Raw genomic sequence first — 25,882 nt, forward strand, 5'->3', positions numbered from 1 at the left:
AGAACCCCAAGAAAAAAAAAATCTTTAGATTCCAGTAATAGCATATGCTTTCCCATTAGGTAGAGAGAGCAAAAGAGAGAACCTTCTCCGACACTGCTCCCCGGACCCCACAGACCAGTGACCCCACCAGTCAGCGACACATTCACCAACACTCGTGGGCCCGCGTTGCGGTGAACCGTGAACGCAGCGACCCCCACTGACTATGACACTGGGTCCCACCTGTCAGGCGGTAACTGCTTTCCAAGTCTAAAGTCCAACCCCCGCACGGGTAGGAAAGGAAAGAAGAGGAGAGGAGACACGCAAAAGCAAAGCAAACCACTCGCCGAACACCAACTCCTCGCCGCCGCCGCCGAGGAGGAGGAGGAGGGAGCGAGCTTGACGCCGGCGCCATGGCGGGCGGGGGAGGTAGGGAGCGGCGCGGCGGGGGGAGGCTGCTCGTCGGGGTGCTGCTCCTGACGCTGGTGGTGTCCGGGCACTGCCTGGAGAGCACGCACCACCGCGGGCTGAAGCGGCGGCGGCGGAAGCACGAGATCCACTCGCCGATCAAGACGGTGGTGGTGGTGGTGATGGAGAATCGGAGCTTCGACCACATCCTCGGGTGGCTCAGCCGCACCCGCCCCGACATCGACGGGCTCAACGGCACGCAATCCAACCGCCTCAACGCCTCCGACCCTTCCTCCCCGGAGATCTTCGTCACCGACGAGGCCGGCTACGTCGACTCCGACCCCGGCCACGGCTTCGAGGACATCCGCGAGCAGATCTTCGGCTCCGCCGACACCTCCGCCGTGCCGGCCCCCATGTCCGGCTTCGCCCAGAACGCCCGCGGGATGGGCCTCGGCATGCCGCAGAACGTCATGAGCGGGTTCAAGCCGGAGTCCGTGCCGGTCTACGCCGCCCTCGCCGACGAGTTCGCCGTGTTCGACCGGTGGTTCGCCTCCGTGCCCACCTCCACCCAGCCCAATCGCCTCTACGTCCATTCCGCGACCTCCCATGGCCTCACCTTCAACGCCCGCAAGGACCTCATCCATGGCTTCCCGCAGAAGACCATCTTCGATAGCCTCGAGGAGAACGGCTTGTCCTTTGGCATCTACTACCAGAACATCCCGGCCACGCTCTTCTACCAGAGCCTCCGCCGCCTCAAGCACCTCGTCAAGTTCCACCAGTACAGCCTCAAGTTCAAGCTTCACGCCAAGTGGGGAAAGCTGCCGAATTACGCGGTGATTGAGCAGAGGTACTTCGATTGCGAGATGTTCCCTGCAAACGATGACCACCCCTCGCACGACGTAGCGAGGGGGCAGAGGTTCGTCAAGGAGGTGTATGAGACGCTGCGAGCGAGTCCGCAGTGGAACGAGACTGCTCTGATCATCACCTATGATGAGCATGGTGGATTCTATGACCATGTGCCTACGCCGGTTGTCGGGGTTCCACAGCCTGATGGAATTGTTGGCCCTGATCCTTACTACTTCAAGTTTGATCGGCTTGGAGTGCGCGTGCCTTCTTTCCTTATCTCACCATGGATCGAGAAGCGCACTGGTAAGTACTTGTGCTGTTTGCATCTATTCCCTTTCAAGAAGTTATTCCTTGAATTTTGATGTCTATAAGTAAAGACTATTGATTAGAGAACTTGTTAAGATTAGTCTCTGTTAGTATGAATTTTACTGCAATATTCGAGGGAGAATTTGTCATTCATTCTCCACAGAAACATTCATCGAGTAACATAGGTGTGTAGGCTAGGTAATATAGACCGAGCCTTTGAGTTTCCATAGTAGATAACATTTCAAAAAGTTGCATATGAATAAAAAAGTGCAAGACATTTTTAGCTAACTTGTTCTATGTAGCAAACATGAGTTCTATGTTTGCTCTTTGCTTGTAAAGTTGTACTTGACAAACCAAGGAACTTGAACGTTGAACCACTGTAAGGCACAACTGTACAAGCAAAGAGCCAACTAGCATGTATCATGCTGTTTTATGTTGGAAGGGCCAGTTGTGCCTTACACAACCATAGAAATATTTTAATGGTGTTCTGTTTTGTATATCTCTTAGTATTAACTGGTCTTGCTTTTCATTTCTGCAGTGATCCATGAACCAAATGGGCCACAGGACTCCTCACAATATGAGCACTCATCCATCCCTGCAACAGTAAAGAAGCTATTTAATTTACATTCTAACTTCCTGACAAAGAGGGATGCATGGGCTGGGACCTTTGAGAACTACTTCAAAATCCGGAAAACACCCAGAACTGATTGTCCAGGTATATAGTTTTGTGTTCATTATGTTATTATTAGAAGATATATGTACTCTACTACACCAATGCCATTTTGTTGACGCTGACAATTATTTAGGGAAAGTATCACAAAGTTCAGATATTGTAGAGCATTCTGTTCTGGAAGCTCCCAATGCTTACAGTTGCTTATCAATGCAGAGTTTTGGAACTTAGTTAATTATTACTGAAATTGCATTGCAACCTAATTATATATGTTATTGTTTCCTAACAGAGAAACTCCCAGAGGTCACAAAGTCTCTGCGACCGTTTGGCCCTAAGGAAGATTCATCTCTGTCAGAGTTTCAAGTGGAGTTGATTCAGCTTGCTTCTCAGCTCAATGGTGACCATGTACTCAACACCTACCCAGATATTGGCAGGACTATGACTGTGGGTGAAGCAAACCGCTATGCAGAGGATGCTGTTGCTAGATTTTTGGAAGCTGGCAGAATTGCTCTAAGAGCTGGTGCAAATGAATCTGCTTTGGTCACCATGAGGCCTGCACTCACCAGCAGAGCCTCACCGTCCTCTGATTTATCATCTGAACTCTGATGGATTGTTCTCAGATTTATCCACAATTCTGCATCATGATTTGCACCGCGTCAGCTTTTGGTTGATGAGAACTCGTACAATGTGCTAAGAAAACATAGGTAGGTTGGTGTACGGCAAAGTGTGCTAGTATTATGTAATTGATAGATCTTAAACATGGCTTTGTACATAGACATCATGATACTTGATATCTCAAGCTTTTACTTCAGCTGTCCTCTGATAACGCTGAGATATCAGCTCAGAAGTATCTGATAAGATCCTACTCTGGATAAGCTGGAGAGGGAATTTGTAAACCATCGATATTCAGCTCTGTACCTGCTTATTCAGCAGTTGAACTGCACTTCTGATGAAATACTTTATGTACACCAGTTATAGTGGTATTGAAAGATTTGGCCCGTATGAATGTATGATGTTTGTACCAGTTTGCATCTGTTATTTCTAGCTTTAAACAATCTGTGCGTTAATCTGCCCAACTGTAGTACTGTACTATAGGCATAGTATGAACTGGTTGTTCAATGCTGATTTTGTCAGCTTGTCAGGTGAAAAATTACAATAAAAACTACTCCCTCCCTTCCAAAATATAAGAATCTAGAATTGGATGGGACATTATTCGTAATACTGAAAAATGTCCTATTCTATCCAGATCCGTAGTATTAGAAAATGTCATATCCGGTCCTAGGTTTTTATATTTTCGGATGATAGAGTACTATATTCCTGAAACCACATGGTATTAGGGCCCGTTTAGTTCCCCAAATTTTTTTCCCAAAAACATCACATCGAATTTTTGGACACATGCATGAAGCATTAAATATAGATAAAAAGAAAAACTAATTGCACAGTTATGGGGGAAATCGCGAAACGAATCTTTTAAGCCTAATTAGTCCGTGATTAGCTATAAGTGATACAGTAACCCACATGTGCTAATGACGGCTTAATTAGTCTCAAGATTCGTTTCGCGATTTCCAGGCGAGTTCTGAAATTAGTTTTTTCATTCGTGTCCGAAAACCCCTTCCGACATTCGGTCAAACGTTCGATGTGACATCCAAAAATTTCCTTTTCCCCAACTAAACACACCCTTAGATTCTTAATTTCAACAGTTTTAGTTGCTTGCAATTTTAAAAAAATGAACTTAGGACTGAACGGCATTGCTTCTTGCTCATCAAGTCACCAGCCAAACATAACAAAAACGTGGGATGGAAAACCAAGCAAAATCTCAATTGCACCTTGGCTCCAGTTGTACAACTCCAGTACATCCCTGATGAACACAATGTCGAGGGAAAATAAAAGATGACACTTGCAGGCTCTGCTGCCAAATGTTTCTGTTCTGGCAGTCGGAAGAGACATTGGCTGGGCTGGAAGAGGAGTTTTGCATTGTTCAAAAAGAAAAAAAAAAAAGCATCAATTGATCAATACATGGCCAAGCGCATTTGCCTGGTTTCTCATCCATCCATAATTCTCGATGTATAGCATTTCAGTGTTTCACCATTTCTCCACATATAAGAATGTGTACAGGAAAGCAGTATAAACCCATCAGCGACAAGGGGTGTATAGAAGATAAATTCTCGGTCAAAACTAATGTCAACGGAAAATAAGACGAAATACCAGTTTCATGCTCTACCAAAAAATCCATGTTTCCTTTCCATTTTACGGCGTGTGACTGAATTTAGGCCTTCCTCTTTTGCCATTTGAGAAAATTCCATTTTACTGGCTTGTGACTGAATTTATGCCTTTGTCTGTTGCCATTTGAGCAATCTAACCCTAATGATGATCCACTGGATTTTCGCTACTGCTTGGTGTAGATGAGGTACACAAGAGCGCCCAGATGCTGTACTTCCAGGCCTGCCTTTTCGCATTCTTCGAAGAAGAGGGACTGGTCCTTGCCAATTCTTCTACGGCAGCTCATCAGAAAAATGGGAAACTTAACAGGCACTTGAGTTCCTGCAAGTGGAGAAACTCACTAAAGGTATTCTTATGTAGGCAATATGTACAAGTTAGAAGAATGCAATATGTAGGCAGTACCTGATTTGTTCGTGATGGCTGTACTGGCACTTGAACCAGCATTCTGACTGCAGCCCTTGTATTCTTTCAGGAGAAAGGATAATGTTCTGGTTAGGTTTGGATATTGTTTGACATCTAAAAGCAGAAGTGTATATCATATTAGCATATAGCACCAAAGTAAGGTATGATGACTCGAGATATTAACAATGAACACTTACACAATAAAATGTCACTGGCGATAACAATGTCCCAATCTGGTACGAGAACTGGAAACTGATCTCCCCATGTATCTGAGGGTACAAAAGAAACAATAGGAATCAATTTTTCCCTTTTGGTTGGTGCATCTTCCCTGCACCTAAAAGGCATAATTACAAGTCTAGAAGTACTTAGTTTTCTTACGCCGGATATGAGGAAGGACACCCAAATCATTAGCTTTGCAGTTGTAAGCTATATTCTCCTGGATCTCCCCATCATCGTAATCAGTGGTTGTGATGTCTACTTGAAATGCCTTCCGCAGGAAGATGGCCAAAGCTCCCGTCCCACTGAACAGTTAAATTTACACCATTTATCATGTTAATAATCTTTGAGAAACAGCCTAGTTATTATCAAGACAGGTATACTGAATCTCATAGGCAATACAATCACAATCAAACTAACTCTTAGTTAACTTGCATACTCCCTCCGTTCCAAAATATAAGGGATTTTGACCGGATGTGACACACCCAACCAAAATCCCTTATATTTTGGGACGGAGGAAGTACATCACACCGCTACATCTTGGCAGCATGATAACATAGATGTTTAAATTATTATAGCAGGAAAAAAAAGAGAGAACCATTTTCAGATATAGATTAAATATATGATATATTTATTCATTGGTTTTCTGGTGACAACTAACAGAAGTCTAATAAATAGCCCTTCAGTAATCACCTAGATATAGAAACCACTAGCCAAATGCTTATCAATCAGTATGAGCAGAAAGGAAACAACACATTTTCATACAGCAAGGCATAGCCTCCATACCTTCCCAATTCCAGGATCCGCCGTCCATGCAGAATCGATTTATTCTTTACCAGCCAATCAGCAAATAAGAACGTCCCAGGCCATAGCATGTTAGCATTCAGCTGATGACTTGAGAATTCCCTTATTTTCAGTTCCTGCATGCCATTTCCAAAAGGTGAACAAAGAGATTGATATCCTGCCTGCAAGCAGTATGAAACAATAATCTACAATGTATGAAGTACTACATAAGGCAGGGATATCCTGCCTGTCACTTCATGTACCCTTAACTGATATTGTGTGGTAGCACATAGAATCGCAACAACTATTAAACTATACAATACAAACATGAGCTCCATTACATGCAGACAAAGGCTTATCTTGAAGAGAGAACCAAATTATCTTGGGAAAATTTAAACGGTAGTTACTATGCTCCTATACCTTTACAAAAACAAATCAGCTCAATCCCAACAAAGTAATAGAATGAACTGCTTTGAACTATTCAGCCCATAAAAAATGTAAAAAGTTTGACAAGCTATTCATCTACATAACAGAAAGGCCTTGAGAGTGATAGTATTTAGGCCCTTTCTACTAGTGCATCTATAGGATGCTCATCCACAGATAGAAATTTGATTCCCACAGGCAAACAGAGATAGCTTGCCTGTTACTTTGTTAGCATCGAGACACATTAGGCCAGTACTGGAAACAGAGACATAAATTAACTAGAATGCAGCTCTATTTGGGGGGCTCAATGATCCTTCAACTTTCAAGTATCACAAATGCCAAACAAATAAATTTCCTACTTGTTCAGTTCATGTACTACCTGAATTTTTAGATGATGCACAACAGATTATGATAACTAGTAACTACCACATCTAATCTTCTTTCTGAGATGCACTGAAGAGTTGGGAAACCTACACGAGATGAAGGCATTGTTGGTTCCAGCACTTTTAGTTTTTCCTTTCAACCATCTTCTTTATTGAATTTGCTACAGGCATGACTCATGGGGATAAAGCTTAGCAATCAATTATCAAACTAACAAAATACCAAGGCCGAATCCAGACATGATAAGAACAAGCCAGTTCTTCACCCAAACCGATCTACCCTGTCTTTACAAGATTAAACCCTAAATAAACCCCAGAAATTCTCCAACAAGTCAAAACATGTCCCGTTCATCAAATCTAACCAACACAACCGAATCGCAAAATCGTAGCCCCCAACCACTACAGAAACACCCGAAACTAGATCTCAAGACGGCAAGAACCCAACCCCGTAACACACCAAACACTTTCTTGATTCCATAACAGCAAAGATTACCACGAGTTGCAAAACCAAACCAGAATTCAAGAATCGCTAAGCTCTTACCATGCCGGGGAACTTGTGGGCTCTCTCCTCGTACTGCACCGACTGCACCTGCTCATCGGCGTCCACCTGCATCCCATCTTCAGACGCGTCGCAGCAAAGAACCAAACAAACAAAAAAAAAAAAAACAAGAACCAAAGCGAGGCGGCGGTCAGGTGGAGGAGGAGCACGGGGGAGGACGCGAAGAGGAGAGGGGAGAGTACCCTGGTCGTCGTCGGCGTCGCGGAAGAGGGAGGCGGCGGAGAAGAGGGCGGTCTCCATGGGCGTAGGCGTGGGCTTGTGCAGCTTTGGGTCTCGCTGCTCGTCTTGGCTTTGCAATGCCCTCTTCCTCGCGGTCGCGGGGCTCCACGACATCTCGGTCTCCGAGGGCAACATCGACATTTCCTATCTGGTTAACTAGTATCTTTATTATTATCTTCCGCTAAATAGGAGATTACTACTACTATCAATGTGCGATGGTTTGATACTCCTAGAGTTAGTTTTCTTCGTTTATTTCTTGGTGGCCTACTTGTTCAGATGTTGCTTGGGATGGGAGATTTTGATTTTGTAAAGTGGAGGCAGCTTCACTTTCATGATTTTGTTCTCTACAAAAGCTAGTTGAAAAGAAGTATGAATGAAACAGCTATCCACGTTTTCCAGAGTAACCCGTGTTCTCATATCTACAGTTGAGCTTAAATAGATTATAAATTATATTATTTTGTGTGTATAAGCCTGTAAGTGAGCCAAATTATACTGCTAGTCTTAAAAAGTACAAAAGAAAATGTTTACATAAAAATATTCCCCCTGTTTTTAAATAACTGACAACGTGTGCTATTCACAGTTTCTCTTTTTTTCTTTTCAAAATATTTACCAGCACTGACGTGTTATTAAAGTGTATTATGTCCTAAATATAAGCATGAAATTTTATTAGCTATGGTCTAACTATTTAAAAAAGTAATTGGTGGTCAAAGTTTAAACGGAAAAGACAAATTCATCAATTATTTGTAAATGGACGGAGTGTATAAAAATACTTTAAATGCTCAGGTGCATGTGATAGGTTGAGTGTGTGCACGTGTATATGGATATGTTTTGAAAAGAAAAATCTTAGTTACTTTCAGCCCCATCTTTTCGCTAATGATTACACTTATCAGCTAAAATTTGAATTTTCAACTTTAAATTTGGAGTTGATTTTTGGTTTTTTTCATCGAAGTTTATCTTTCAGCCTTCACTTTTAGATCACTAAAAACACATATATAAAAGGTTTTTATTCACAAATTATTTTTCGTTTGCAAACTATTCACTTATTAACTAGGTGAAACCCCGCGCATTGCTGCGGGAATTTAGTATAATAACAATAAAAAAAATAGCATGTAAGATAGCTAGATAACATCAGATTAAGTAAATTAATGTGGTTTATAATAATTTAAATTTAAATAGTATGTAGAATGATGATTTAAACGTAAAAAGTAAGATGGTATGACTTCATGGAAGAAGAAAAGAGGGAGATAGTTTGGACTGTAGATTAATCATCTAAAGGCTAAAAACAATTGTGTGATATGACTTAATTAGAGGGAAAAAAGAGAAAGATAATTTGGACCATAGATTAATCATTTAAGCACTAATTAACTAAGTGAGGATTAACTATATAAGTATATAGAATATCATAAAACACAATAAAGATATACATTGAAACATTATATGAATTATATTGGATGATAATTTAATATGTTTGTATTTGAAAAGCTCTTGAATTATAAAAATCTATAATGATATAGCATGTTTGCATAATATTTAAATGTGATGATTGTTAGTAGATGATGATGTGGTATCTTGTTAATTAGTAGATGATGATGCGACATCTTGTTAGTGGATGATGATGTGACATCTTTGCATGTTAAGTTTAAAGAGTTAGTTGGAGATACCATAGATAAGCCAAATGACGCGGGGGGGGGGGGGGGGGGACAGACTGAAGGTTATCTCCGTACACGTACGCGCAAGGAAGAGACTGGTGGACCCAAAAGGCCCTCCGTGGGAGAGATAGGCTTAACGAGGCCCAAATACACCTAATTGGGTTCAATTGGACCCATCCTAAACGAGCCCCCTAATTAGTATCCTTAGCGAATACATGGCTCCCATGAGTTGAATGGTGAAATTTCAGGCCCAAATCTGACAATTGCCTATAGAAAGAAGCGCACGTATGCGTCTTGCAGTATCAGAAATTCAAGAGAACTTTCTCAAAAACAGGAAATTCAAGACAAACCAGCACGTGACAATGGCCCAAGAAAGATCCTGCAATATGCAAATACCATTACATGGTAGCTTCTTTTTTACACGCTGTCTTAACAGCTTTTGCATACATAGGACGACATAGCGGTATATGTACATATACGGATGCACGTATGTACATACACTGATGCAAAATGACCCAAAGAACGCAAATTTAATTTACTAGTACCATCATATCTCTCTCTAGTCCTACTCTGCTGTAGCGTGGGGTAATTATCAAACGTAATACGTACTATGAACACACACCAAGCCAAGCCCCACGTCACTCACACTGGCTGATCGATTGATCAATACTACTACTAATTTATGCTATATGCGATGGTCGAGGGGTTGTGGCGTTGTTCATGCGTTGCCGGTGGCGATCCGGGCGACGTGGAACTGCGGCGCGTAGCTCTGCGCCTTGCCGGCGATCTCCTCCTGCGGCGGCTCGTTCAGGAACGCCCAGTTGCTCCTCGTCCACCTATCCATCCATCACATCATCAGTTCATGAATTCTCATAAAAAACTCAAAATATAAGCATTTCTAATTTAAATTTAGACAACTGTGAGTTTAAATTTATAGAAAAAAATATTATATTTTAAGAGGGAAGTAGTATATAGATACTACTGTTGTGCGTACCAGTCGTGGCTCTTGCTGGGGCTCTCGGCGGCGGCGGCGGCGGCGTCGTCGTGGGGGAAGAAGCCCTCCACGCGAGTCGCCGGGTCGATACGGCCGCCGCGAGGCGACGAGGCGTGCGCCTTCGAGCGGCTCACCGGGGCCGACCGCGCCATGCCGCCGGCGGCGGGGGAGCCGAGCGGCGAGCCCGACATCATCTCGCCGCCGTGCTGCTTCCAGAACGCCTCCACCTCCTCCCTCGTCAGCGACTTGTTCCTCCTCGCAAGAACTACACATATATCCAAAAATCAAAGTCATGAGCAAATCATGCATGGATTGACACACATCTGCAGGTACGTAAATGAAAACTACGTGCCTCTGTTCTCATCGCCAAGAACGGGTGAATCCCATCCAGCCATCAGAGACCCCATCTTTTAATTCACTACTCAGAGATAATTTCTCTGAATTTGGATCGATCGACAAAGTTGGTCTGATTTGTTATCCAGAAAGAACTGAAGATGAAATCAAGCTGAAGCTACTAGCTTGTATGATTAGTTATCAACTTTAATTTGCAGATGCAAATTGTAGCGAATGGATAAACAACGGAGAGAGCAGTGCAGTGAATGATGGCTAGGCATCGATCCGATCCGGTCGTTTTATATACGCAATTGACGCTTGACTTTGGAGCGATTAAAGCGGCACTAGTGCAGGGGCAAAGCACACAGGTTTTATAAATCAGAGTGGTTTCATCTCCAAAACCTTGGACTACTGAATATGTCGTTGTCTGGTTCTTGCCCAACTTAATCTCGTGGCCTTCTCCCAGCCGTCCGATTGTGGTTAGCCTTTGATCGGACGGTGCGTGACCGAGTTAGGAAGCTTAATCGGGGACGAAACATGATCGAGTAGCCAGCTAGGCCCGTCCAATTAGGTGGTGTGTAAGCAGCAAGGAGACATGCTCGTACTGACTGATCAATAAACAAAGTTGCTGGGCCTATCTCTCCACGAAATATCTATCGAACTATCTAGCCTTTTCTGAGCGAGAAAAAAAATATCTAGCATGGCCTTAATTAAATTCACGGGGTTTTGGTTTGATTAGGATGTGACGACGTGTACAGTAGTGAAGTCCAGTGGACGGATAGACTTGACAGTCCATCGTGTAGCCTATAACCGATTGCAAGTTGTAAAAAAAAGTTGTAACATTTATTAATGACTAAGGATAAATTATGAGCAAAACTATAATAATAATATTTAATACTATTTTTGTTTTTAATATAGGACATTGTTGATTTTACATTTATCTTATTTAAAAATATGTAATTACTATTTTTTCCTGTAAGTTATTTATAAAAAAACTCTAAACATGATTTATATCTTATATATGCATTTGCACAAAAATAAAATAATAAGAATAGTTAGATGGGTGAGGCAAACTAAAAGTGTTATCTAAAAAGGGAAAGAGTATATGTGTTATTGACGACTAATTAAGTTCATGCTACAAAATAAATAACGATATCAAAATTAACTTTAGAATTAATATTTAGTTTTAAAATTTTGATTGTGATCATAATCTGAAAATGGAAAAGATATACTCCCTCCGTTTTAAAATGTTTGACACCGTTGACTTTATAGTACGTGTTTGACCATTCATCTTATTCAAAAAATTTAAGTAATTATTTATTTTTTTCATATCATTTGATTCATTGTTAAATATACTTCATGTACACATATAATTTTACATATTTCACAATTTTTTTAATAAGACAAACGGTCAAACATATGTTAAAAAGTTAACGCTGTCTATTTTGAATCTGAGAGTACAGAGTACAGCGATGGATGGATAGGCGTTATCCGTTGCTGCCGTGCCGGAGGGGCACACACGTCGCTGCGTCAGTGGCTACGCGGCCTCGTCATCCTGTGCTCGATCAATAATCTCCAGAAGCCGCTGGTTAATTACTTAATTAGCAGTGCGGGTTAAGGTCGTTCTTATCTGTTAGCTTCCCAGGTGCATGCACTAGCTGTCTACCACTGTAGCACGTACGACAATGGGTTAGTATATATGCGGCACAGCTAGCTAAGAATATGGGCCTTTTTGTTTTTACTCGGTGTAAGATCGAATTGATCTGGGTTGTGCACGGACACTGTTTTATAGCGTGGCACGAGTCTATTTGCTGGATAATTTGGGACTCACATCTGTCACAGAGGCAGTCAGGCAGTACGTACGTAGTAGGAGAGTATAAATTGGGAGTACCCCATCCGTAAAAAAAAAAATTCAATCCTAACTATAAACCTGGACACATACGTGTCTAAATTTATTGTTAGGATTGGCTTTTTTTAAGGGAGTAGTACTTGTGGACAAGACTCGGCAAGTGATTATATCGATTGAAATTTTTCGGTTTTCTCAAATTTTAAAGAATTTGGTCAAATTATGTTAAAATTTAAAAAAATCAGTAAAAAAGTGTTAAAAATACCGAAATTCTGGCCATTTTGGCTCTACCGAAATCAAAATTGAAAACCCTGATAGAGAGTATTGGAATGTAAGCCCCTAGGCCATGGCTAGGGAATAATTAATCTCTTATATAATACTAGCCTCAATATCTCGTGCTAAAATAAAATATTTACCATATGGCCAAATAGCGTATGCCTAAATATACTACTAGTACTCATTTAGAATTTTATTCTAATTTTTCACCTGGTCCCCACTGAAACTCTCCTTTGGGATACTATTTTTCTCTTTTCATCCATGTTACGCCTGTCTTATATATATATCAGATGAGATGAAAAGACACAAATTACCATAAGGACCCACATGTCAACTCCCTACACACTCTTCTTCCTTCCCCATTCTCCTTCTTCTTCACTCATATGTACAGCATCTCTTAAAACTAGCTTAAGATTAAATTCTTAATAATATATAATATCACATTAATTCGAGCTACACATGGAGAGAAAAGGACTACGTAATAATGAATCCAATTGTGAAATCAAGCCAACGTTGTATATACTTTTTCTCCTTATGCGTACGTTCATTGAATTTTTGACATTATATTGCACGTTTACGAAGAGATTTATATCTATTATATACTAAAAATTCATTAAACTTCTTACAAACGCTTCTAAGCCGCCACGTGGTATCCTATAAACGCTACTAAGTCGTCACGTAGCACTATAATTTAGAGAAATTTATATAAATTCTCTAGCCATTGATTTTCATTAAATTAGGTGGACCCATTATTTACCACCATTAGATTTATCTTTTAAAAAATTGCCTAACCCCCAAACCGAGTCCACCATGGGCCGTACGTATTACTATATGTATACATACGTATTTTTAAAGATAGTACGTACGTACGTACATCCACCCCTTCTTCCCTCAATTTCTTCATATTTTTGCACACATTTATTCTCCTATTATCATACTTTATTAGTTAGAAAAAAAAACTCTTGTGCTGAACAATTCCGCAACTATAACATCTAAAAATCATACCATAAATTTTTAATCCGCCATTAACAATAAAGTTTAACTGGCTTACTTACTGATAAAATTATGGTTCACGTTCACCTTGAAGAGCACGACTATATCACGGGACTCATGAATAAGGCATTAGAGAAAACTCCTTAGCGGCTATAGTCGGCTTCACCCGATTGTCAAAGGAGCATTCATATACAAGTTTAATTGTTTTACCCTATTAATTGGTAGAAGCGGTATTTTTAAATATTTATATATAAATTTGGACATCTGCGAGACATGGGCACTTGGGTATGATGTGGAGATTAACTTTTTATGGTATTAATGATGTATTTGGTTTATTTTTTTGATACAACTGCAATTCTATCTATTAAAACGATACTCATGTTTCAAGACAATAAAAATAAGTTGTGGTGAATGCCGAATTTATATATAATCGGGATAAAGTGATTTTTGGTTGGATATGATAACCATTCTGATCATTTAGTACATATCAAAATCTATGGTCTATTTCTTATAGTGAATATGGTGAGATATTGCTTCTTTTAGTATTGTTTTTATAGATAAAAAATAAATTGCCCGCGCATCTGCGCGGGCATCCGTCCTAGTTGTATAAATTTAATTTCGACACTTTTAGTAAATATTTAGACGGCATATACACATGAAATAAATACAATTGCCATTTGAGATATAATCCAAAATAGTTTTCGGACCTACAGTACGTGTTCCCTCGCTCATATTATTGCTGGGAGTAGGGGTGAAAACGGTATGAAAATTTCCGAGATTTTCGGTTGCCGTTTCCAGTTTACACTGACCGTTTCAGTAACCGACAGTGGTGGAAATGGAAACGGTAATATCTTCTGGAAATGGTAGCGGGAATGGGATGGAGGTTTTTCCGACCGTTTTTGTCGGTAACCGTATTTGTATGGTAATTTCCATCAAAATTCCGGAAAAAATCCGAAAGTTCTCCAGCGACTCAGCCTGTCCAACCCATTGAAAGCCCATGAATGAAGTCTGGTAGGCTTGCAATCCATAAAAAAAAAAGGAGAAGTGACCAGGGAAAATGTTGTTAACCCTATGACATGGCATGTGGATTTTGCTAAACTTTAGTCTCCTCGACTTATCGATGTTGAAGTATTGTAGAATTTTGTTTATATTGTTCGTCAAGCTTATTATCCTATCATTAACCATCATATAACGATGTTATATGGAGTGTGATGATGCAAGAATAATGTTAAAAAGACATTTACGTGCATAGTTAAATGTGTGCTATGCCACACTCCGCTGATTCCGACATGAATTTTGACTTTCCGATATACCAATATTACTGATCGTTACCGTTTTCGAATCTACCGTTCCAATTCCGTTTTCGAGAAAAATATCTGAAAATGAAAATGGTATATGGTTTTTCCGACCGTTTTCATCCCTAGTTGGGAGAAGAGGGAAAAAAAAGAATGAACAGTGTAACACAGTTGAAACAGTGCAAATGATTTTTAGTTTTTTACATATATATATAAAATACATTTAGAAGTCACAGAACTACTCACACACACACACAAAGTACAGTCTTAACACAATTAACTATCTATATAGGAGAGACGAGAGAGTATATACATGAGCAGTATCTGTATTTACACGGAGAGCTGAAGGATTAAAAGCTCTCGAACGCCGGCCCGATCCTATACACTTCTCTACTGCTCTTTGTATAGTAATATTCTACACATACAAATTGCATGCGTACTTAACCACTACAGAACACACTACTCTCTTAGAGGATCAGGACGATGCAGAGCTGCAAAGCTAAGCTAGCTAGCTAACCAGCCTAAGTACTAACGTATATACGTACGTACATACGTACATGCAAATGCATTCCCTGACATGTGGCTAGCTATAACTAGCTGAGGCCTAGGCGTTGCCGGTGACGACCCGGGAGACGTGGAACTGAACGCAGGCGTACGTCTGCGACTTGCCGAACATCTGCTGCTCCGGCGACGGCGTCTCGTTCAGGAATGCCCAGCTGCTCCGTGTCCACCTATACCAAATTAACATCGTATAATCAATTAATTATTGGCCGGTGAAACATCAGCTGTTAATTAAATAAATTTAAGTATACGTACCAGCACTCGCTGCTGGTGCTGGCGACGTCGTCGTCGTCGTCGTCATGATCGGCAGCGAACGACGACCGCTGATGACGATGGTCGCCGGCGTGAGGAGCCGCCGGCGACGGCGGCTCGCTGTGGGAGTACGACTGATACGGGTGATCGTCGGCCCTCGTCATGACGGTGCGCGCCAGCGGTGACGGCATGGAGTTCATCCTCTCCAGCCTCCTCAACGCCAACGTGCAACGACTACTACTCATCTCCTGCTGCTGCATGAGAGAATTAATTATATTAATTGATTAATTCAGTCCAAGAATATATCGATGCATGTTTAATTAGTTTAATTACATACCGCGCGGCCGGGAGAGGCGGCGAGCGGCGAGATGTCGCCGGCGGCGCGGGGTGATGCGAGCGGCGAGACGACGTTGGCGGCGGCGCGGGGAGAGGCGAGCGGCGAGGTGGTGGCGTTGGGCTCCGACGACGTCGACGACGACGGTGGCTGCTTCCGTTGCTGGCGCCTCCAGAACGCGTCCACCTCCTCCCTGGTCAGCGAGCGGTTCCTCATCAGCCGAACTATACTCAACAAAAACAGATCAAATTAATTAATTACAGATCGATTGACCGATCAATACATATTGAATTATTTGTGTGGGTATATATAACTAAGGAAATAATCTTCCCATTCAGTTCGTTATCGTCGGTCGATCATATTGTTAATTTGTTGCATGTACCTTTCTTCTCATCACCAAGAACTGGTGAGTTCCAGCCAGCCATCAGAGAACCCATCTCTGATAGGAGTATTCAATTCTCAGGTCGAGATGGACAAAGAAAGTGATGGATGAGAAATGATGATAGAGATGATGATCAGCCCCAGTGGATCTGTACCGTTTTATAGGCGCTCGCGCATACACATCCAGTGTTGGGGCTCGCTCCACTAGGAGCTGATGGAGCAACAAGTGAGCTGTAGCACACAGGTTGAACTGAAAACCTGCGGCGTACGTGCAGCTAGCTATACTCGTAGCACTGATCGCCTAATTTGGCAATCGTATCGATCGCAACGACGATATATACGTGCAGGTGCGCATAGGTACGTGCACTGAGCAAATCCATATCACTTACTCCATCCGTTTTAAAGTACAAGAAACGTTAATAAAACACATGGTAGTACTGTCCAAATTCATAGTAATAATAATATGATATGATGTCTATCTATATCTGTTAATTATTATATATGACTGCTGTTACGTTTTATTTATAACGAACCGCTGTTAGGCAGTGCACGTAGATATGAATTATACAGTAACTAAGCCAGATATAGATAACACAGTGACGAAGTTGTAACAAAAAAAGAGCGATACGTGCATTGCATGCAACGACGCAAGCTGGAGGGGGCCAAATGGATGGATGGATGGATGTTTGTGCAGAGAGGTTGGTTGTGACGATATGGGGACGCGCGCGCGCGCCGAGTAGAGTGGAGTGGATAGGCTTGAGCTGGATTAGCTTAGCGCGCGGGCGGTCGCGCGCAGCGATCGATCGATCGTCGTTATCCCGAGGTGGCAGCGGCAGCTAGCTAGTGCGCGTGAGCGTGCGCGCGCGTGGCGTTAGACCCTGCAGATTACGACGAGACGAGACGACGTCTCTGTGCACCTGGAGAGCCCCATGCCGGCCGGTGCCCCGGCACATGGCGGCGCGCCACTGGTTGGGTTAGCGTCACGCGTCACGTCACCCGTTGGCGCCGTTCTTATCGATCAGCTAGGAGCCCGTACCATACCGGGCCGGGCCGGACAGGACGGCCCGCGCGCGCGCCTATCGTATACTAGTTGTGTTGTGTAGTAAGTACGTGTTCAGTGCAACGGTGCAAGACGCCAACTAAGGGCGAAAACGCTAATCCGCGACTGGACACGTGTTGCGCGCGGAGAGGAGCGGCGGACGGCGCGTGTAAGGTATTCTTTTTTTTTTTTGCTTTTTTTTCTTCTTGCGCGTGTACGGTTTCTTTTTTTTTTCATTTTTTCTGTTTTCTTTCTTTTTCCTTTGTTTTCGTTTTTTTGTTTTCTTCCGTATTTTTGGTTTCTTTTTCTTTTTTTTTTCTTTTTTATCGTTTTCAGTTTTTTTCGGTTTTTATAAAGTTTGTATACGTGTATATAAAGTTTGTATACGTGTACATAAAGTTTGTATACGTGTATATAAACTTTATATACGTTTATTTTTTTGATTTTTATATGTATGTATACAAAGTTTGTATACACATATATAAAGTTTATATACAGGTATACAAAGTTTATATACACGTATACAAAGTTTGTATACGTGCATATAAAGTTTGTATACGTGTATACGAATATACGTGATGTTTTTTATATTTTTTAATATGTACGTATACAAAGTTTGTACACGTTGTATATAAAGTTTGTATACATCATATATAAAGTTTATACACGTTGTATACAAAGTTTGTACACATCGTATACAAAGTTTGTATGTGTGTATTTTTTTTATACATAAAAAGTATACATATAAATATGTATATATATATTATAGTAGTAATACTAGTAGTAGTATAGAAGTAGTAGTACTAGTAATTTTTTTTATACATAAAAAGTATACATATAAATATGTATATATATATTATAGTAGTAATACTAGTAGTAGTATAGAAGTAGTAGTATAGAAGTAGTAGTAGTAGTATAGTAGTAGTTATAGTAGTAGACTACTAGTAGTACTAATAAAGTAGTACTGTAGTACTAGTGGGGGGTGGTCGCGCGCCTAGGGGCCGCGCGACTAGTCACGCATTAGCCCCCTTCCCCCAGGGGCCCCTTTGAATTGCAGGGTTGAAAAATAGAGGAATAGGAAAAACACATGATTCTGATAGAAATTGAAGTGTAAAACAGAGGATTGCAAAATACAGAAAAAAACATGAATGATCGTTTGATTGGAACGCAGGAAAAATACAGGAATCGGATGAGAGAGATAGACTCAAAGGAAATTTTCCAAGAGGTTGGAGCTCTTGTTATATTTCCTCCAAAATCCACATGCAATGTGCCATTCCATAGGAATTTCATGGGATTTGAAAAGCGTCAATCCTTTGAATCAAATGGCCAAATAGGAAAATTTCCTATAGGATTTGAATCCTATGAAAATCCTATATAAATCCTTTGATTCAAAGGGCCCTAAGTTTCGTACGTGTGCAACTGTGCATCCAGCACGTACTACTACGTACTCCTATGTACTTGTAGTGGTGTAGCCTATACATATGCATGAAGCGTTCCAGGAAAAATAGGAGTCTCAGTAATTTGTGCAGGCATGCGGCCCACGGAGTAATAGACCATGCTGAATAATTTCAGTTCAAATTTCATACTCCAACTGTAATACCATACGCAAACCATCAACTTACAATACTGATATACTTGACATTCCAAAATTACACGACTGAGTAAGCTAGCACGAGGCTCATATGGGTCCCACATGTCAACGGCCCAATCTTCTTCCACATCTCTCCTCTCTTACCAATCCTAATCTCTCTCCATGCCTCTAGGGTGGTGGAGGTGGGAAGAAGCTCGACAGCGGTGACCAACACATACGCAAGGAGAAGCTCGAGGACTGCAAGACGACTTTCTTTTCGCCTACCACTGGAAGGCAACACCTTGTTTCCCTGCCTTCTAGTTGAGCGAGGACACTGAATGCATGGAGGTGTTGTGACCCAAATCTACGGCGGAATCCCTCGCCGGAAGTTCGCCGGAGATCTAGCAGAGAAGAGGCGAGAAGAACAGGGTAGAAAGGGGAAACACGAGGAAGCAGTTGGGGAGGAGGATATTTTTCATTTCTTTCATGAATTGTTTTCTCAATACAGCTGGAGTATATATACTCACGCACTCCACCCCTCTTGCCCTTAGGGCCCACCTTGTCATAGACACTTCTATCTATAAAGAGTAGAAGATGTATTCACTTCTGAAAAGCGTCAATGTAGAATACGCCTTCACCCTGTTGCTCGCCATTGCCGACACGCTGATCGCTTCACGCATCAGTCGTGACATTCGCCCCTCCTTGAGTCGGAGCTTGGCCCCAAGCGACGGCAGATGGAAACCTAGTGTGCACCACATCGAAGTCCTCCCAGGTCACCAAAGCAGCAGGCAAAGTACCCCACTGAACCAAAACTTGAAAAATGGCAGCATTGCCCTTTTTCACCATGTGGCGATCCAAAATTGCCGTAGGCACCAACTCTGCAATGTCCAACTGAGCAGCAGACGACAATTGAGAAAACACTGGAGAATACTTGGGAACATACTTCTTCAATTGAGAGATATGGAAAACCGGATGAATTAAACTACCAGCCGGCAACTTCAAACGATAAGCCATCGAGCCAACAGATGCTTCAATCTCAAAAAGACCAAAGTACTTAAACGCCAGTTTAGGAAATGGTCTGGACACAACAGACTTATGTGCATACGGCTGTAACTTAAGAAGTACTGACTTCCCAACTTGAAAAGCACGATCTGAGCATTTGACATCAGCCATTTGCTTCATTCTATTCTGAGCGCGAGCCAAATGATGTTTAAGCAAAGCAGAAAACATATCTCTTTCCTTTAGGACTACATCAGCTTCAGATGAGTCAGAAGCATCATCCTCAGATTCAGTCATAGGAACAGCCGGCAATATCCCATAAGTTGGCTCACTCCCATACAAAGCTCGATGAGGAGAACACTGCAAAGAAGAGTGATAGCTAGTATTGTACCAATACTGAGCAAGAGACAGCCATGCACACCACTTAGTTGGAACTGCAGCAACTGCACAGCGTAAATACATCTCCAAACATTGATTCACACGCTCCGTCTGGCCATCGGATTGTGGATGATAAGCAATGGTCAAATTCAAAGGAATCTCAAACCTTTTAAACAGAGTTTGCCAAAACTTGCTAGTAAAAATCTTGTCTCTATCGGACACAATAGACTTAGGCATGCCATATAATGCCGCAACATGAGTCAAATAAGCTTCAGCCACTTGTAATGCAGTGAAAGTGTCAATTAGGCCTAGAGGGGGGGTGAATAAGCTAATTCAAAAATTCAATTAAAAGCGGAAGCAGTAATTTTCGGAGTTAGCACTAAAAGTGCATCTAGGCCCCTAATGATTTTGGTGATTAATTACAATGCGATTAGAGAGGACTAACATTTTTATTTAAGCAAATGTGAAGTTTGTTATGTCCTCAATGAGTTACCGTAATGCATATCCCGCCAAATATGATGTGATGTGATGCGGCAAAGAGCAAATGGTATATTGTAACTTTTCTTTTCATTTGAGTCAATAGGAATGCCGCACTATTAAGAGGGATGATGCATTGACATATGAGGAGTGATCAATGTGCTCAAAATCTTTTTTTAAAAGTGTTTGCCCTCAGTTTGATGTGTTCTTGAAATTTTCGGAGTTTTCCGAAAGTCATTTTCGGACTTTCCGAAAATGCACAGAACCAATCTTCGCTTCTGGAAATTTTCGGATATGTCCGAAAGACATTTTCGGACTTCCCGAAAATGACTATGAAGGCAAATGTGGTTCTGTTTAGTTTCGTACTTTTCCGAAATTGATTTTCGGAGTTTCCCAAAAACTTCAGCAAAGGCAAAAATCGCTTTTGTGTATTTTCGGACTTGTCCGAAAGTGATTTTCGGACTTTTCCGAAAACATCCAGAGCCATGTTTTGGTGGTGGAAATTTTCGGACTTATCCGAAAAATTTTCGGAATGTCCGAAAAATTTTCGGAATGTCCGAAAAATCTTTTGTTGACTTTGCTATTGGTGCTGAGTTGGAATTTTCGGACTTGTCTAAAAATCTTTCGAAATATCTGAAAATCTCAATTATTGTGCATAACGAGCAGAATTTGGGCTGTGGCTATAAATAGCCCCCTCCCCTCACTTGTGAGGGCTGCTGGTTCCATTCCAATCATTTGTGCCCTTGGCTTGCTCTCTCTAGCACTTTTGAGACTTGCTTTCTTGTTTCCCCTCTCACCCGTGTTCGATTTGGATTTGGTGTGTGTGTGAGAGTTGTGGATTCGAGTTTGTGTGAGTGCTTGTTGTTGACTTCATGAAGATTTGTGAGCACTTGCATTATCTCCGGGAGTTCTTTGCTTCATTTGTTACTCTTGGAGGTTGAGGACTCCTAGGCGGCTAGGTGTCGCTCCTGAGCCACCGATCTACTTGTGGTTGGCCGGGAGAAGTTTGTGAAGGTCGGATCTCACCTCTGAAAGGGAAGAGATACCCTTAGTGGAAGGAGGAGTGCTTAGTGCAACCTCTTGAGGAAAGGGTTAGCTAAGACCTGGCTCTTAGTGAGCTCCTCAACGGAGAGTAGAATCCCCTCAAGGATTCAAACTTCGGGAAGAACTTCTTGAGCTTCATCTTTGGTGACTTTACTTCCTCCCTCTCCACTAGCTTTGCTTGTTTGAGCCGCTATAGGTCTAGTGGCTATTTGTGCTAGCATATTCTTGTTGTAGGCAACTAGATCTAGGATTTACTTTGCTATTTGTGCTGACTCTGAAAATTTTCGGATATATCCGAAAATTTCGAAAATTTCGGAAATATCCAAAAATTACTGCTTCTGCTTTTAATTGAATTTTTGAATTAGCCTATTCACCCCCCTCTAGGCCTAATTGACACTTTCAATTGGTATCAGAGCCTAATCTCCTAATTAAGCTTAACCGCTTGGAGAGATCATGTCGGGCCAAGCGGAGGATGGGAACGATGGTGATAAGGGTGCTAAGATCCCTTATGACTATCCCCCTACATCTACATCTTATGTGAGTACCTATAGCGGCAAAGCTCTGTACTTCAATGGTACGGACTATGCCGCTTGGAAGCATAAGATGAAGATGCATTTGAAGTCTATTAACCCATCTATTTGGAGAATAGTCGAAAAAGGCTATGTTTTGCAGAATCCCGAAGATCCCACCAAGGAGGACGACGAGAACGAGCACAAGAACGCTCAAGCCGCTAATGCAATACTTAGCGCCTTGAGTGGAAGTGAGTTCAACCGTGTGGATGGCATTGAGAGTGCCAAAGTGATTTGGGACACGCTTCGGAACTTGCATGAAGGCACGGATAGTGTTCGTGAGTCCAAGGTGGAGATCCTAAAGGGGCAATTTGAGAGATTTGTGATGTTGGATGGTGAGAGCCCAAGCGACATGTACGACCGGTTGAGCAAGATCGTCAATGAGATCAAGGGACTTGGCTCCAAGGACATACCGATGAGGTTGTGGTCAAGAAGATGGTTCTAGCAATAACTCCAAGGAACTCTACCTTGGTGACCATCATTTGTGAGCGTCCGGACTACAAGACTCTCACACCTCATGATTTGCTTGGACGCATCCTTGCCCATGACATGCTCGTGCAAGAGTCCAAGGATGTCATCCAATACATCAACCAAAGCTCAACCACAAGCATCAAGAAGGAAGACTTGGCTTTGAAGGCAAAGGAAGAAGAAGAAGAGAACCGCAAAAGCAAGAGCAAGGCGGAGACCGATGATGAAGAGATGGCTCTCTTCGTCAAGAAGTTCGGCAAGTTCATGAGGCGAAGCGGCTTCTTCAAGGGAGGATCTTCCAAGCACTACTCCAACAAGTCAAGTGGAAGACACTCCGCAAGAGTGTGCTACGTGTGCAAAGAGCCCGGGCACTTCATTGCGGATTGCCCCCACTTCAAGGATGGTTCCCACATCAAGGAAGATAAGAATAAGAGTGAGAAGAAGGATGAGAAGAAGGAGAAGCACAAGCATAGCAAGAGGGTACATTATGGCCAAGCTCACCTTGGGATGATCTACGGCTCCGACTCCGAGTCAAGCTCAAGTGATGAAGAAGGAGTCGCCACGTTCGCCGTCAAGCCTTCATCACCACCGAAACTCTTCGACTACTCAAGTGATGAGGATGCTCCCGTTTGCCTTATGGCAAAGGAGCCTAATGTACCTTCTCCTCTCAAGTCATTTAATGTTGATCTTGTTAGTGATGAGGAGGATAAGGTTGAGGATGAGGTTATAGATGACGAATTGTTCAAGTCCATAACTAAGGAATCCCTACCACACTTGAGTGAGTTGCTTGGGAGAATTGAGGACCAATATGCAACTCTTCAGAGGCAAGAGGCTTTGCTCATTCGTGAGAAAGAGCGGTCCCATGAACTCAAGAGTGAGCTTGCTAAGGAGAGAGAGAAAAATGAGGCATTGGTACGGCTTTACAAGAAAACCAAAGAGTCTCATGCTAATCTTGAGATGGCGAACGCTCAATTTCAAGAGAGAGTGGATGGCTTGGACAAAGCATGCCTCTCTCTTGAAGAGAAGTTCGAAACCTTAAAGAATAGTGTCTCTCTCCCTAGCGAGCCATCTTGTTCCAAAATTGTCCCAAGCAATGAACCATGTGTGAGATGCAAAGATATTGATATAGAAGCTTGTGCTACTAACTCTATTTCTTTGAGTGCTTTGCAAAAGCAAAATGAGAAGCTTATGGGACTCCTTCACAATGGCCTACTTAAGTGCCATATGGGTAGTAAGGCCCTAAAGGAGTACCTAGGCTAACAAAGGGACAACTTCAACCATGAAGGTCTTGGGTATGTTCCTCCACCAAAAGGAAAGGTGGACAAGAGTGTGATGATCAAGAGGCCCCAAGGTCTTAGCAATTTTGTTAAGGCCAAAAGTATCCTTCCTAATGATTATGCTTCACGTTGTTCTTTTGATGCATCTTATGTTCTTAGGAAGAATGCTAGTGGTCGTGTTGTTGCTAAGTATGTGGGCCCAAGGGGCAAGAATAGTTCTATCAAGAGAGTACTTTGGGTGCCTAAGGCACTTGTTACTAACATGAGAGGACCCAAGCAAGTATGGGTACCTAAAACTAGAAATTGATCTCTTGTAGGAATATGTCTCCAGTAGAAGAAGTTGGGTGATTGATAATGGATGCACCAATCACATGACCGGAGAAGAATCAATGTTTTCAACTCTTAATCTAAATGGCACTTCACAAGATAACATAGTCTTCGGGGACGATGGAAAGGGAAATGTTATGGGATTGGGTAAGATTGCAATCTCTAATGATCTTTCCATTGCCAACGTTCTCTTGGTAAAATCTCTAAACTACAATCTTTTGTCCGTTTCTCAATTATGTTCTATGGGTTACAATTGTCTTTTTACCGATGTTGATGTGACCGTCTATAGAAGGAATGATTCCTCGGTAGTCTTTAAGGGTGTTCTCAAGGGAAAGCTTTACCTTGTGGATTTTTCCTCAAGTAAAGCCAAACATGAGACATGCTTAGTGGCTAAGTCCAACACGGGGTGGCTTTGGCATCGGAGGCTAGCCCATGTTGGTATGAGGAATTTTCACAAGCTTCTAAAGCACGATCACATCCTTGGACTAACAAATGTTCAATTTGAGAAAGATAGGGTGTGTAGCGCATGTCAAGCCGGCAAACAAATTGGAGCACATCACCCCGTCAAGAATGTGATGACCACTACAAGACCATTGGAGCTTCTCCACATGGACCTCTTCGGACCAATTGCTTATCTAAGCATTGGAGGTAACAAATATGGTCTTGTTATTGTTGATGACTTTTCACGCTTCACGTGAGTGTTCTTTTTGCATGACAAGAGTGAGACACAAGCTATCTTCAAGAAGTTTGCAAGAAGAGCACAAAACGAGTTCGACCTCAAGATCAAGAACATTCGAAACGACAATGGTAAGGAGTTCAAGAACACGTGCATCGAGAGTTTCCTTGATGAAGAAGGCATCAAGCACGAGTTCTCGGCTCCATATTCACCTCAACAAAATGGAGTATCCGAGAGGAAGAATAGGACTCTCATTGAGATGGCGAGGACCATGTTGGATGAGTACAAGACATCGGACCGTTTTTGGGCCGAAGCCGTCAACACCGCATGCCACGCCATCAACCGCCTTTATCTTCACCGCCTTCTTAAGAAGACTCCCTATGAGCTTCTTACCGGTAACAAACCAAATGTCTCTTACTTTCGTGTTTTCGGTAGTAAGTGTTACATTCTAAATAAGAAGGCTAGATCCTCTAAGTTCGCTCCTAAAGTGGATGAGGGATTCTTGCTTCGGTATGGGTCAAATGAATGCGCATACCGCGTTTTCAACAAAACCTCCGGTATTGTTGAGATCGCGCATGATGTGACATTTGACGAAACTAATGGCTCTCAAGTAGAGCAAGTTGACTCACATGTGTTAGGTGAAGAGGAGGATCCGAGCGAAGCAATAAAAAGATTGGCTCTTGGGGACGTACGTCCTAGGGAGCCACAACAAGGAGCCTCTTCCTCAACACAAGTG

The 25,882-nt window shown here is 42.1% G+C and overlaps 4 protein-coding genes across 5 annotated transcripts; 1 reads left to right on the forward strand and 3 right to left on the reverse strand.

Moving 5' to 3' along the window:
* The first annotated feature begins 282 nt into the window (after positions 1–282).
* LOC127766554 (non-specific phospholipase C1) lies at positions 283–3,216 on the forward strand. Its single transcript, XM_052291632.1, has 3 exons — positions 283–1,533; positions 2,075–2,251; positions 2,496–3,216. Exons 1-3 carry the CDS (start codon positions 390–392, stop codon positions 2,810–2,812), a joined length of 1,638 nt encoding a protein of 545 aa, XP_052147592.1. The 5' UTR covers positions 283–389; the 3' UTR covers positions 2,813–3,216.
* A 1,035-nt stretch (positions 3,217–4,251) lies between these two features.
* LOC127766555 (uncharacterized) lies at positions 4,252–7,542 on the reverse strand. The gene is made up of 7 exons (XM_052291633.1): positions 7,372–7,542; positions 7,172–7,248; positions 5,831–5,964; positions 5,207–5,349; positions 5,026–5,097; positions 4,829–4,942; positions 4,252–4,747 (listed from the first exon to the last, which is right to left on the reverse strand). The coding sequence occupies exons 1-7, from the start codon at positions 7,520–7,522 to the stop codon at positions 4,593–4,595; spliced, it is 846 nt and encodes a 281-aa protein (XP_052147593.1). The 5' UTR covers positions 7,523–7,542; the 3' UTR covers positions 4,252–4,592.
* A 1,890-nt stretch (positions 7,543–9,432) lies between these two features.
* On the reverse strand, positions 9,433–10,655 carry LOC127765985 (uncharacterized). Its single transcript, XM_052290974.1, has 3 exons — positions 10,404–10,655; positions 10,052–10,316; positions 9,433–9,893 (listed from the first exon to the last, which is right to left on the reverse strand). Exons 1-3 carry the CDS (start codon positions 10,456–10,458, stop codon positions 9,776–9,778), a joined length of 438 nt encoding a protein of 145 aa, XP_052146934.1. The 5' UTR covers positions 10,459–10,655; the 3' UTR covers positions 9,433–9,775.
* Positions 10,656–15,061: 4,406 nt separating this feature from the next.
* On the reverse strand, positions 15,062–16,637 carry LOC127767873 (uncharacterized). 2 transcript variants are annotated; one of them, XM_052293347.1, is made up of 4 exons: positions 16,324–16,637; positions 15,945–16,165; positions 15,611–15,858; positions 15,062–15,525 (listed from the first exon to the last, which is right to left on the reverse strand). In XM_052293347.1, exons 1-4 carry the CDS (start codon positions 16,376–16,378, stop codon positions 15,399–15,401), a joined length of 651 nt encoding a protein of 216 aa, XP_052149307.1. In that variant the 5' UTR covers positions 16,379–16,637; the 3' UTR covers positions 15,062–15,398. The 2 variants fall into 2 exon arrangements, with proteins under 2 accessions (XP_052149307.1, XP_052149306.1); XM_052293346.1 differs by having other exon boundaries at positions 15,611–15,861; positions 16,324–16,635.
* Positions 16,638–25,882: the final 9,245 nt, after the last annotated feature.

Source organism: Oryza glaberrima, chromosome 3 (genome assembly GCF_000147395.1).
Source record: "Oryza glaberrima chromosome 3, OglaRS2, whole genome shotgun sequence".
NCBI lineage: Eukaryota > Viridiplantae > Streptophyta > Magnoliopsida > Poales > Poaceae > Oryza > Oryza glaberrima.